The sequence below is a fragment of the Venturia canescens genome, chromosome 4 (assembly GCF_019457755.1).
Source record: "Venturia canescens isolate UGA chromosome 4, ASM1945775v1, whole genome shotgun sequence".
Classification (NCBI taxonomy): domain Eukaryota; kingdom Metazoa; phylum Arthropoda; class Insecta; order Hymenoptera; family Ichneumonidae; genus Venturia; species Venturia canescens.
The window spans coordinates 12,993,240-13,006,651 of NC_057424.1; the positions used below are offsets into that span (position 1 = coordinate 12,993,240).

Sequence of the window (13,412 nt, forward strand, 5' to 3'; positions counted from 1 at the left end):
ATTCCAGGCTCGGAATATAATACATATGTATATGGTGTGTGGTGCGGTGTTTCCGTCGTCGCCCCGTTCGTATTACGGCACACATAATAAACGAGGTAGACACAACGGGTGAGTTTCCGAGTGTAGTGTAAAATAAACAGATAATAAGGATCACGATCGATATTAAGCGTCGGGGTTGAGCGTCTCTGTAGGAGGTCGGAAGGATAGCGTCTTTCTCGTCTTGCGTGGTGGGTGTGCGAGTGTATTTTTTTGTTTTGTAAAATAGTATCCGTATCGTCTGCTTAGCGTGTACGAACGCGCAGGCTCGCTCAAAATGGCCGCTCTACTGGCCCGCCGTTTGTTGTGGTGGAGATGGAGGCCCGCGTAACCGATCGATACGCGCTAGCTGGCGAATCTCGCCATGGTGTCCATGGTGGATGTTGTGCGTGCTGTCGCGTTACTCGACACATTTACGTGTACGTTAACGCGGTGATAACGGCTTACGGGTATTTGTGCTCGGTAGCACGAGGTTTAAGTGTTTTTTCGGGGCTCGAAACGGGAAAGTTACGGGGGACGAAGAGACGCGAAACACGAGAGTAGACGCGCAACGGCCGGGAACACCGAAAAGCAAGCTAAAAAAACGAACGAAACTGAGCGAGAGCGAACGAACGCGTACACATACACAAAATGTATGTCGTGGGATTCACGTAAGGGCGTGGTGTGTGTGCGTGCATGTGTGTTTTCGCGGGTATATGCGGGTGTGTGTGCGTGTGTATGTAAAAGATCGTCGGTCGGTACGTTTGAAGCGTTAGCCGCGACAACGTCGACGACGACGACGACGACGACGACGACGACCGCAGCCTACGGACGCGAACGCTTCCCGGCTGCTGAGCCCTGAAACACGAGGGGGGTCAGACTACTCTATTATCCTTCCTCGCAACACACGCTATTCCACGAGAATTTCCACTAACCAAGGTGCGTACGCAACCTCGCGATTTACACTGGGCCTGCTCCATGGATTCTATATATTTCTCTCTCTGTTCCTCTCTTGCGCTTTCGCGCCTCTCTACGGTTTTACTCCTATATACCCCCGGCGTATTTCGCATTCGCGCTCTCGTCAAACCTTCTTTTGCGTGTGTTGCCCTGCGCATTTTACGTTTGCCCCCCGCCGTTACTTCGGCTTGCCTCTTCGAATAAACGCGCCGTCGTGTTTGCCTGCTTACCTATGTTGCGCGCACTTCTCACTTTTATCTCCCTCATCCTCCCGCCTTCCTCTCATTCTCTTCGCGACCAGCACGCTTCGTCTCCCATGTCTCGCCTGTCAATTCTTTCCTACTTCGTTCCAACGTCGAGCTGTCACTCGCCAAGCAAATGAACATCCCGATCATCATTATTACGAAACAACGCCGCCACTCTGCGACTTTCCGTAGTTTCGCCTTCTTCCCGCGTTTCTTCTCCTGGATTTCTTCCAAGGCCCCGGTCCCTCGGACCCCTTTTGCCATTTCATCGCTGAGAAGCGAGATCCTCAACGAAGTTTGCTTCATTCATTCATTCTCTCCTTGTTCCTTTTTTTTTTCATGGGGGTGGGGAGCTTTTGTTGTTAGATTGTTTCACCAAACTCACGCCTGTACACGAGCGCCAATCGGTCGATTTTTTTATTTCCCCTGATAACAACGATGTTTTGTGGAAATGCATCCTACTCTTCAAGCATCAATATTTGAATTCCTATACGTGGAAAATTCCTTATTTCGTTCATCAGGATTCGTATTGATTTCTTTACCGAAACAAATTTCGTATGTGTTTTTTTTTGTGTTTTCCCGCCCCGCCGCTCCTCCTTCGGGAACATGTGACGTATGTTTATAGCGGCAAACGGATAATCTTGATAGAAATGTATTTCCATCGAGAGGGGGGATATCGGGAAATGAATATGCCCTAAGCAGCACCCCCTGTGAACTCCATCCAAGCAATATATAGACAGGATTGACTAGGGGAGCCCTTCAAGCAAAGGGCTTATACAAAAGGCTCTTACAGGGATGACTCACAAGTCTGTGGCAACAGTAACTTTATACTTTTACAAGGGGCCTTTCTCCCTAGCCTAGAAACCTTGGCTGAACCCCATGAATCATTTTTTTTTTTTTCAAACATCTGTTTTGCTGATGAAACATTTTTTTACAAACTACATTTTTGTGAATCAATGGTCAAAAATATTACACAATTTATGCAAACTTTTAAACATTTCTATTTTTGTTGCAAATAAGCAGCAATTATTATTCTCAAATATTGATCTGTTTGTATTTCAAAATATTCTTACTTTTCAACTTTCTCAACCTACGAATCATTTTGCTCGTTGAAATGAAACAATTCTTCTGTTATATTATCGAACCAATACTTGTCCTGTTATCAACAAACTTTGCGGAATCAGGGTTCGTCATGTAACGTAATGTTTACATCTTATCAAATAAATTTGTTATTGTCGGTTATAAGAACTGTCATAAGATTAGTAAAAAATGCAGAAAAATATTAAATTATTCGTCGACATAAAATAATTGATTAATTTAAAAGGTGGATGTAATTGGATAAACTTAGGTGGAGGTGATGTGGAATAATCGAAAATAGAGGCTCGTCTGGAATTCGGTGGGTCATTGCAATATAAGAGAGGAGAAGAGAAAACAACCTGGTGGGAAAAACCATGGTATCGTTACCTAGTACAGAATCTGGGCAAATGGACAGAATGGATAGGCTCTCAGATGACGACGATGACGAGCCAAGCAGTAGTTCAGACGCTTACGAAGAGGGTGATCTCCTCAGCGCCGCCATGGATGATGACGTCACGGCCCAGTTAGCGGCTGCAGGTTGGAAAATAAAAGATATTCATGGTGATTTTCATATTGTTTTTTTTTTAACCAACACCAATCCTTGTTCTTATTCGCATTTTCAAGTCAATATTCGTTTCTACTAAAGTTAAAAATTAGAAAATGATTGTTAAACATTTTTGGAGATTCCTTATAGTTTTTCTGAATGGATTTTAGATTTGTCCAATGAAAAAAATATTTTGCAACAAGTTGGGTCAAATAAATGAGCAGTAAACAAAATAATTAGTATTCGATTTTTTTCACTTAATATTCTCGGATCTTTTGAACTATGTTCCAATAAGATTTTTGTTTGCAGAAATGGAACGACAAAGTTTGAATTTGAGAAAATAAATCCTAGCTCGTTGCTTGAAAAAAGTTTGCTAAACCAAAAGAATGTATGAAATTAACCATTTTTCTTCTATGTAAAGTCCTTTAACTTCCATGCACGTTTTCCTAATTTTTATAGTTTTTTAATTTTTTTTTCTTTACATGTCAGTGTAAAATAATAATCCGTTTAAACTGAATGATGTAGAAAATTTTGAAACTAGATTTTATGCAACCAAATGAAATTTGTTTACGAAGCTAATTTGTATCTGAACAAATCAATCAGACACATGGTTTTTTTACACTGACGTGATGAGTAAATGAGCGATAATTCGAAATACAACGATATTCAGGTCCTGTTGGTGTTGCTGCAGCAGCCGCAATAGTTTCCGCAAAAAAGCGGAAACGTCCCCATAGTTTTGAGACTAATCCTAGTACCAGGAAGAGGCAACAAAATAGACTATTAAGGAAACTCAAAGTAAGTTGAATTGTTTTCATCTAGCGTTTTTTCTTTTTTTATTTGGATTTGAATTCACAACATTAATCTCCGAGAGCAAACTTGGACGATATTTAATGTTGACTCGAAAAATGAGGAACGATTTTTTCCGTAATTCAATCGTGTAAATTTCAATGTATCTCTCTACTCATAATTGATCCCATGAACGATTATTGACTATATTTTTGTGAAATTTTCAGCAAACTATAGACGAGTTTGCAACGAGGGTAGGTCAACAAGCAGTCGTATTAGTTGCGACCCCCGGCAAGCCAAATAGTAGTTACAAAGTGTTTGGAGCAAAGCCTCTCGAGGATGTTGTGAAAAATTTGAAAAGTATGATAATGGATGAGCTAGAAAGTGCTCTAGCGCAACAAGCACCACCACCTGTACAGGATGATCCATCTCTTTACGAACTACCACCTTTAATAATCGATGGTATACCAACACCGGTTGAAAAAATGACTCAGGCACAGCTCAGAGCCTTCATACCTCTGATGCTGAAGTATTCTACGGGCAGAGGTAAACCTGGCTGGGGAAGAGAAAGCACAAGACCACCATGGTGGCCCAAAGAATTGCCATGGGCCAATGTTCGTATGGATGCACGATCGGAGGATGAAAAACAAAAGGTTCGTTTATTACTTTACAATTAGTCTACATTTTTATTTATTCCTTTATTGGTAGAGAAAATGCTATCAAATTTACAATGAAAAAAGAATTCTGTTGGAGATTGAAAACGATGTTATGGAAGGCAAAAGTTATAAGAGCTTTGGATTGAGAAAATCTATAATATGTTGACAATTTTGTGTCACATGATGTGAAAAAAAAAAAAAAAAATATTCTTCAATCCATTTTGTATTTCATAATTTTTCCATCAAATCGTAATATCTCAAAAAGGAGCAAATGCGTTTCTGCTTGAAAAAAGCTCGAGTTTTGTTGGTAGAAGGAATTTCGGAAGAACTGATTTGAAGATTGTTTGAATTGTTGTTGACAGATCTCTTGGACTCACGCGTTAAGACAAATAGTTATAAACTGCTACAAGTTCCATGGAAGAGAAGATCTTTTACCAGCGTTCAGCGAGGATGATGACAAGTCGAATATTTTGATACAGCATCAAACTCCCCATTCGTCCCATAATTCGTCTGGACAGCAGGGACAAGCCCAACAGCAGCAGCAGCAGCAACAACAGCAACAACAGACGGTGGGAGTCGTTCGTCTCAGCGCCACGAGTTCATCTAAGGGAAACTCTTCACCAGCGCAAATGATAGCCGCCTCACCCACAGCTCTTGCCACTGCTCAGGTGCTTGTGGGCGGAGTGCATGAGATATCGGTTTATCGATCGGAGCAATGCGAACAAACACTATTGATCGAATTTTATTATTCCTTCTTTTTCACCACACATTTTTTTAAATTCATCAATATTTCATCTTGATATTTTTAGTCGAATGAAAATATTTCTGTCCAAGGAAAACAAACTGTTGAAAACTCAATTTTTTAACACTTTATCGATTTATTTGGCTCGTATATGGGAGTTGATTCCATATGAGGAAATTTTGTGTGACATTCAAGGATGGAAAATGTCTAAAGATTTTTTTCACGCGAAACACTTTTTTCTTCTATTTCCATTTGGTCGATGACAGTGATCATTTGCATCTAATTATAAATTATTATAATTATTAAATAATTAGATTTTCATTAAAATCATATTCATTTGTAGAGAACAATTGAATCCCGCGCTACCGGCATACTTCCGTTTTCACTCATTCGAGAGAATACCTTTTTATTTGAGACATCAGCAGCGATCTCGATCTCCGCATTTCCGTTCGATCTTCCGATGTTTCATGAAACATAGTTGAAAAGAAGAAGATAAAAAATATAAAAAACACTATTTTTCTTACATTCTCCTTGTCAATAATGCGTCATTTTCGTTGATATTTTTGGTGTTTAGTTTCCCTTAATTGAGTTTCGTAAAAATCTCAATCGTTAAACTTAGAATTTGTTTTTTCAACGTACTCTCATTGCATACTACTATTTTTGAATTTTTCATTAACGTGATTTCGAAATGAAAAAATACTTTGGCTTATTATTTTTTTAATATACGCAGATGGCCCAATATCCAACCGCCGTTTTGCAAACGATAACGAATGCTGATGGCACCGTTTCCATTATACAAGTGGATCCGAGCAATCCAATTATCACCTTACCTGACGGAACGACCGCACAAGTTCAAGGGGTCGCGACCGTGAGTACATTTTTGAAATTCGTTCGTAAGCTATAAAAAATTCGGATTTATTAAAAAACAATAAAAATTATTAGTCGGATTTGGCGTTCTGTATGTTTTTGTGTCAAGTCATGATACATGATAATCCAATCAGTTATGAAACCAAGGGGACAACGTAATTAAGTATTTTATTGATATGTTAGACAGCGTCACATGTTTTCAGTCTATTGAAAGAGTCGAAGTTATCGAATAAAAATTTCATTCTATTGAACTCAATTGTTTTGTTTCTGTTTTCTCAGATCCATACGAGTCAGGGTGAAGTACAAGCACTGGCGGAAGTGTCCGGCGGGGGTGAGGGAAGTGTCGCTGTCGATTTGAACAGCGTGACCGAGGCGACCTTAGGCCAAGATGGTCAAATAATATTGACGGGAGAAGACGGACACGGTAAAACAGTTTTCTATAGGCTCTGCACCGTCGCCGGCCAGGAACTACTCGAGCAGTGAATTTTATATATATTTAAAAAGAAGAAACAGAGCAAAGAAACAAAAGAAAAGAGAAAAACTGGCTCAGGATCCTTCATTCATTATTGTTTTTTTTGCATGCTGTCTGCAGCGATCGATTATGCAAATGAAATCTTATTCTTTTGATGACCTTCGTTCAACGAAGTACAATCGATTTTTCCTGCCTTCTCACTCTCTTTTTCTTTTTAGTAGTTGATCTTTTTTTTGGTACTGTAAATACAACTTTATCAGGAGTTAGGAACTGATAATTTTTTTTTAATGTTTTTGTTTTTTTTTTTAAGAGTCCATTATCAAATTCACATCTACGCGTCGCGGTTCCTATCGACTTCGAGCACATAAACTTTCGATTGAAAAAAAAAGAAAAGAAATAAAAATAGGAAACAATCAGACAAAAAATAAATAATTACGTTGAATGGAAGTCTAGCAATGAACGGTTACTGTACAAATTCGCGTGTGAAATACAAACACTCTGTGAGTACAATTGTGGAAAAAAAAGACGAAATAATTTTCAACGAATCCAATGAAACATTGACCGAAGCCCGTAAACCGCGATTCATTGATACATATAGAATTAATCGAACGGCATTTATTTAAGTGTATCCGCATGTACATAATATTTAAACAATAAAAAAGAAATAATAATGAGTAAACAATGGTGAATGTGTGAGTAAAATCATACAACGAGGACGATAATGAATTCACAAAAATTAGTCTAGATGATCGACAATACGAAATGATAAACGTCGCTAAAATTCGCTTTCGATATTCGAGGAATACGAAAGTGTGTGCACACGTGCGTTGTGGATCGGTAAATGGATTCTTAAAACCCAACATCTTATGTTTTTTTTTGTTCTTAATTTTAATTTACGTTGCGACAACAAACGGCAGTGATGATGATACCAAATCGTTGAATCGCATACGAAACCTTGTCCCATTACCATCACCGCACTATTATCAATTACTTTATTTTTAATTAAGGCGATTATAATAAAGCGGCTGTACATAGAGTATTTTACATCGATATTCGATTCTTTTTATTTTTTATTTTACTATTATTTCATGTACTATTATTACTATTATCATTATTATTATTATTATTATTATTACATTAATTTTTATTGCGTTGTGATTGTTACTATTTGTTTTGAGTGAGTTCTTTTGTACTTATCTATCATACGGGAAGCCAAAGACTGTTACCAATTGTCGACCTTACGAACTCGTCGGTTTTTTTCTCTCACTCTTTCCATGTTGTTGTTCGTGTAGATTTTTTTTTCTTAATGTGACTCTCTCTCTTTCTCTCTTTCTCTCACAAATTATGAATTAGGCTGACATTGGATTTCTAATTCAGGAAAATGTATTAACTTTTTCATTGGAGTGCATCATCGATGCTTTTGAACATTGAACTTGACGTCACAGATATTGTCATCGATGTTTGTATGATTATTACTTTCTTCGACACTGCGTTCGAAGCTTTTTTTCGTTTTCTTTTTTTTTTCATTTATTGATTTTTGTTTGTTATTGTTCTTTTTTTCTAAATGATCTCTAACTCTGCCGTTCTGCTAGTCTTTCGATTATTTGATATATAACTCTGCGCTTCCGTTGACTCAAAACAGCTACATTTTTCAATTCCACTTTTGCATCAATTTTAAGAATAATAAAAAGAGAGTGTGACATGTCGGAATAGCGAACGAAAAGTTGATATTTATTCGTATTTTCCACCAAATTGAACAATAATTTATAAATAGAATTGTTTAATGCCAGGTTTCCCATTGGGATTTCTTGCCAAAAATGTTATTCGATTTTTGATTTTAATTTTTGGTAACTCCAACCGTTGCAAATAATTGAACAACTATCTTGTTCAGCTGAATGAATTATGTTGGATTTTCCAACGATGAAAAATCGAAATTTTGATAGAACAAAATTTTGGCCGGAAATGTGTGGAAACTCTCGTTGATTTGAAACCCCTCGATCATGTTGATGATGAAAAAAAAAAAAAAATGCTTTTCCACAACTGCATAGAAGTCGTTGTGAGATTGGAAAAGTATGTAAAATCGAAAACTCGATTTTAGAAGATGAAGCTATTTGGTAGGACCGGTTGGAATAAATAGTAAGGAGAATGTCGTGGGCATAAGGACGATAGGACAGTGCGTTTGTTTTGGGTTGTGTTGCAGGATATCCGGTATCAGTATCCGGAGTGATAACGGTTCCGGTATCGGCGAGTATGTATCAGACGATGGTAGCGAACATCCAGAGTGACGGTACGATGCATGTAACGCCGATGGTACAAGTGCCGAAGGTGGAGCCGGGTAACGGAGAGACCATTGAGGCGGTGACCATACAAGGTCATCCGATGACGGTGATCAATGCGAACGGTGAGCACCAAGTACTTCAAGTGATATCATTGAAGGACGCGAACGTATTAACAAAAGCGATGCACGGTGAGGTGATTAAGGACGAGGACAGTCAACAGAACACTATTTCCAGTCCGGAATGAACCGTATACGTGCAATGAACTATGACAAACGGTTTTATTTGTAATAACCAAATAGATAAGAGAACGAGACAAAACGACAGAAAAAAAAAGCAAACCGAAGAAACAATGAGAGAAACAAAACTAAACGGGTCTACCAAAAAACAAAAACAAAACAAAATGATAAAGTTTTTTCAAGCGTGAATTCGGTGTGGTAGTGTTTTTCGAGGTAAACGAACGTTGAAAGTGTTTATTCAGAGGGTTCGTTATGAGTATTTCCTTTTTCTCGACTTTATCTCGAGAATATAATTGTATATCTGAATGTAAAACGAGAAGGCCGAAAAGTTTGTACGTCACTGTGTGGTAGATTTTGCTGATTATTATTATTATTATTATTATTATTATTATTATTATTATTACGACTTAGAAAAATGTTTTACGTGTTATCACGAGACGAGAATGAAAGGGAAAAACAAGTAATGCAAAATAAGGTCTTTAATCAATTGAAACGATAAGGGTGTAATGACATTTGTATTTTTATCTAGATAACACGGTATACATATAAATATATTATAAAGAGAAACGAAAAAAAAAAAAATCATTGACTCGTGAAAAAGCCCGTCGATGTATCGTCGAGTGAGAGCTGCTTCGAGTCCACCATTGATAAATGACAGAGATAAATGAATCAGAACTCGTAGGTTTTTATTCGATGGCCAGTCATCATCGTTGGTATACCAATTTATCATCGACGTTCCCGTAAATTTATTAAAAAGAAAAGCGTTATTACTTACGTGGGTAATATTGTTTTATCTAGTCATAATTTTCAATGATTTTCGTGAGGAACGTGAGGACGCGAAATGTATGTTATCCAGTTCGATAATATCGATCGTAAAGCAGCTTATCCGATCGACATTTTTCGAAAGTAGTTAGTAAAGTAAATGAAAATCGAAGATGAGTAAATCAATTTTTTTTTCGTCAAATTCTGGTCCAACGATGAAAAATAAATGTAAACGTACTATTCGACGAAACAAACGATGAACGAATCCTGCTTTTTTTTTTTTTATTAAATACTTTTTTTTCGTTCATTTTGATGTTTTTTTTTTATTTTTCTTATTTGCTGAGGTGAAAATTCATGTCGGGAATGTGGCAATTCGCACGAAGTATGTCGAACGAAACTTCGCGAGATCGAAAAAAGCATAAACTGTAATAGCTTAATTCCGCTGTGGAAAGAAAAAATCAGAAAACATACAAAAAATAAAATTATACAGGAATGTAATGGGTTTTTGGTTCGAACCGACCATCCACGACTAGACGATATAAATTTAAGTACGATCACTATTTAATAATTGCGATATAAATAAAAATTTTCATTTGAAAACGTAGTTATCCATTTTCGACTAATGTAATTCTATTTAGTCCGATTAATTAGCACCAATAGTAAAAGAATTAAGCATTTCTGACGGGTACAAATAGGCTAAGTCACGACTTTTTGAAGGAAAAAAAAACAAATCACATAATACACGACGAAACGAAAAACTTTACTTATTGATGGCTGCTCCGAAACGAACGTAATCAATTTTTAGTCGGAAATTAGAAAAAATTCGTATTACTTCGGAGATCTCAGCCAAAAAAAAGAGTCATTGAAAAAGATACCAATAGGTCTCGAAAGAATGGTTGCGTTCTCGTATCCGAACACCACTGCGGAGCCATGCCACTCTATGCATTTAAAAGTCATGAGTCATTTTTTAAAAATAAGTCATTGAACCACGTTTGAGAGTTAAAAAGAGGAAACAAATACAAAAATGTATTATAATTTTGTGTGCAATCTTATTTCAATGTTACGCTGTTTCTTGCTTAATAATTAAACTTCATTATTAATGATTGTCTTTTAACTTAATTTGATTACTTGATGCAGGGATGACTGCAGTTTAAGTGAAGGAGAACAAACATTTCGTGCAATTTTTTGTTGAATCATTCTTTTCACATTATATGATCAACGATTTTCATTTTGTTTCATAATTGAGGATTTTCCTCATGTACTTAAGCCCAGAACTGGAATATTGTACTGAAACACGTAACATTGAAACAACAAGAGAATTTCGCTCGATTTCACTGTAACATGATTATTAGATAAAACTTTTGTTTCCAATATTATAGACAAATGTAATATTATGTAGATTTTTATTGTATTATTTTAATGCTGTTGGCGTTCGTATAAAAAAATCGGTAAATATTTGTACACTGTGGAAAAAGTTTGTTGAGGCTGTTTGACTTTAATTCTTCATTTTTTTAATTCATTACCCAAGCGATTATCCGGTTATAAATATATATTCATATTGGCTAAGTGTAAATACTTGAGTCAAACATCTCGGATGATCCGGAGAAAAAAAAGAAATTCTTATACCATGAATCTCAACCATTATTATAGGCATACTTGTATAATGATTCTATCGCTGTGTATCATGTAATGTAACTTGTAAATATGTCGTTGTCTTGTCACATTTTTCGCTTTTGTTGATGTATCGATTTTTTGTTTTCGTTTTGTGTAAAAAAACAAAAAAAACAAAGAAATAACAACAAAACAAGAAGTGACTCGAGTCTCATTCGACAATTAGGAATTATATACGGAGTCTGTGGACAAAAAAACATTAAAAAATAGAGCATATCACTCATTTCTTTGAACCTGAAAACTTCGCGAGGAAAAGAGGAAACTCCAGGGAGTAATTTATTTGACAGAAGAGCCATACTAAACTTTACGACTTTTTTATTAACACTTTTTTGCCACGTCGCTTTCTCTTTTTTGTTTCCTTTTCAACATGGTTTATTACAATATTTGAAGTGGCTCGACCAAACTAGAGAAAAGAAGAAAATTGGAGCGTCGCGTAGATTTTATTTTCTATTGATGAGGAGACTAGCTTGAATTATGTTTGATTCATCAATGAATGTCATCGACGTTGACAAGTGCAAGCTCTGGCTTGTCGTAACCAAGCTCCTCTGGAGTACTTATACCAAGTTCGTCCAAGGTCGGTCTGATTTCTTGGAGTATATAAGGATAGATGGTCTTTACATGGTCTCCGCATTTCTCCTTCACAGATTCAAGAAATCTTATTGTCAGTGCACAGTCGTTCAGTCTGCGACAGGCTCGGAGAGCAGCACACACGATTTTTGGGTCAGGGACAAGATCCATACCTGAAAATGGCAAAATTCTAAATGAGTGGAGAAAATAGATTGAACGATCAATTTTTCGTATTGCACAATTAATTCTTTGACACGTTGCAATATCTCTATTTTTCAGGTTTCTTCATGGTCCATGGAAAAAGACAATAGAAAAAAAGGTTAAAATCTCCGTGGCTAATGTCATCTGCGTGGTAAATTAGTAATTTGACAATCGAAACATTTTTGACAAACGAATTCACAAACGAGCATTTTCGTTAGATGCTTTTGATTTCTCACCAGCTAAATCGTTCATAGCTTTGCGAATTTCCCAATGATCAATGTCGGGCCTACTGAAAAAATTCACGTATCTCGCATCGAATTCCTCGTCTGTTTCCTGAGGACCATCGTGCGCTGCTCGAATGTTTTGTTCACCCAGAGCCAGAGTTCTCGGCAAAAAAGCTCCTCTGACAGTAGCACCTACGCGTCCTGCTACGATACGCAACATTTTTTCTTTTCTGTCGAAATTTTACACCAAAGACTTCTAAATACGAAACTCTCGGCACTTCGATAACAGGCCGACTATTGCGTAAACGGGTAGACACGAATGATCGACTATGGAAGTTGGCTGCGTTTCAAAATGTTCTTCCAAAATATACAGATTAACCAACTTTGGTTTTAATGTTGGTTTCACTGTTGCGCGATTGGTGCGATTCAAAAAAGTCAGAAATTTAAAATTAATCGGCCAAGTTCACAGAGGTCATCGAACGAGTTTGGCACAAGTCTGAGCGATGGCGCCACCCATTTGCCCCGTCTTGTGGCGCCGAATCAACGGAATTTCCCGTAACTTCTCGTGACTTTGAACTTGAAAAATTTATACTGTCGAAAAAAAATTATTGGTTTTATTGTCGGTAGAAAATCGTACGTACTGAATTATTGAAGTTCGTGGAACATTGTGTTATGCTTTTGAATCGTGGCATTTCAGGTGCATTTATTGAAATATTCGCCCAATAAAGTATGCAACGACAATAATAAATTTCAAAAATTACTTATTCTCGAAATAGTTGTATGAAATTTTTTTCTCATCAGTACACTTTTTGTCGAGTTTTAAAAAAATTATGTGTCGTGAAATCAAGACCTTGGAATCGATCGATTTCAAAAATGGTGCGTCATTTTTTTCATGCGACTGTTCATCCATCGACTTTTGACTGATTTTCAATAATAAAGTTCGTCTGCGATATTTTTTCAACATTTCATATGTCATTTGTCTTGCCAATTGGTTCATTTTTTCTTCGACCAAAACTCGTAGAAACGTTACAGTGAATTCAACGTCATTTTCCTCGCAATCGATTGGCTCTGCAAAAAGGCGTTTGTACTTCGTTCATTGTTTTTGAATTAT

General features: G+C 36.9%; 2 protein-coding genes across 7 annotated transcripts; one reads left to right on the forward strand and one right to left on the reverse strand.

Annotated features, from left to right (window-relative positions):
• The first annotated feature begins 12 nt into the window (after positions 1-12).
• ewg (DNA-binding protein Ewg) lies at positions 13-11,137 on the forward strand. 6 transcript variants are annotated; one of them, XM_043417689.1, is made up of 8 exons: positions 13-108; positions 2,566-2,855; positions 3,509-3,633; positions 3,852-4,277; positions 4,643-4,948; positions 5,753-5,890; positions 6,169-6,313; positions 8,562-11,137. In XM_043417689.1, the coding sequence occupies exons 2-8, from the start codon at positions 2,669-2,671 to the stop codon at positions 8,882-8,884; spliced, it is 1,650 nt and encodes a 549-aa protein (XP_043273624.1). In that variant the 5' UTR covers positions 13-108; positions 2,566-2,668; the 3' UTR covers positions 8,885-11,137. The 6 variants fall into 6 exon arrangements, with proteins under 6 accessions (XP_043273624.1, XP_043273627.1, XP_043273626.1 ...); XM_043417692.1 differs by having other exon boundaries at positions 96-227; XM_043417691.1 differs by lacking the exon at positions 13-108 and adding an exon at positions 297-668.
• Positions 11,138-11,607: 470 nt separating this feature from the next.
• COX5A (Cytochrome c oxidase subunit 5A) lies at positions 11,608-12,634 on the reverse strand. The gene is made up of 2 exons (XM_043417701.1): positions 12,314-12,634; positions 11,608-12,049 (listed from the first exon to the last, which is right to left on the reverse strand). The coding sequence occupies exons 1-2, from the start codon at positions 12,519-12,521 to the stop codon at positions 11,796-11,798; spliced, it is 462 nt and encodes a 153-aa protein (XP_043273636.1). The 5' UTR covers positions 12,522-12,634; the 3' UTR covers positions 11,608-11,795.
• Between the last annotated feature and the right edge of the window lie 778 nt (positions 12,635-13,412).

Excerpts from the sequence above, each read along its gene's own strand:
- ewg (XM_043417689.1), top strand. The coding sequence starts at position 2,669 with ATGGTATCGTTACCTAGTACAGAATCTGGGCAAATGGACAGAATGGAT. Across the intron at positions 4,949-5,752 it reads CAGCTCTTGCCACTGCTCAG|ATGGCCCAATATCCAACCGC; the intron begins GTGCTTGTGGGC and ends TAATATACGCAG. Across the intron at positions 6,314-8,561 it reads GACGGGAGAAGACGGACACG|GATATCCGGTATCAGTATCC; the intron begins GTAAAACAGTTT and ends GTTGTGTTGCAG.
- COX5A (XM_043417701.1), bottom strand. The coding sequence starts at position 12,521 with ATGTTGCGTATCGTAGCAGGACGCGTAGGTGCTACTGTCAGAGGAGCT. Across the intron at positions 12,050-12,313 it reads AGCTATGAACGATTTAGCTG|GTATGGATCTTGTCCCTGAC; the intron begins GTGAGAAATCAA and ends TGCCATTTTCAG.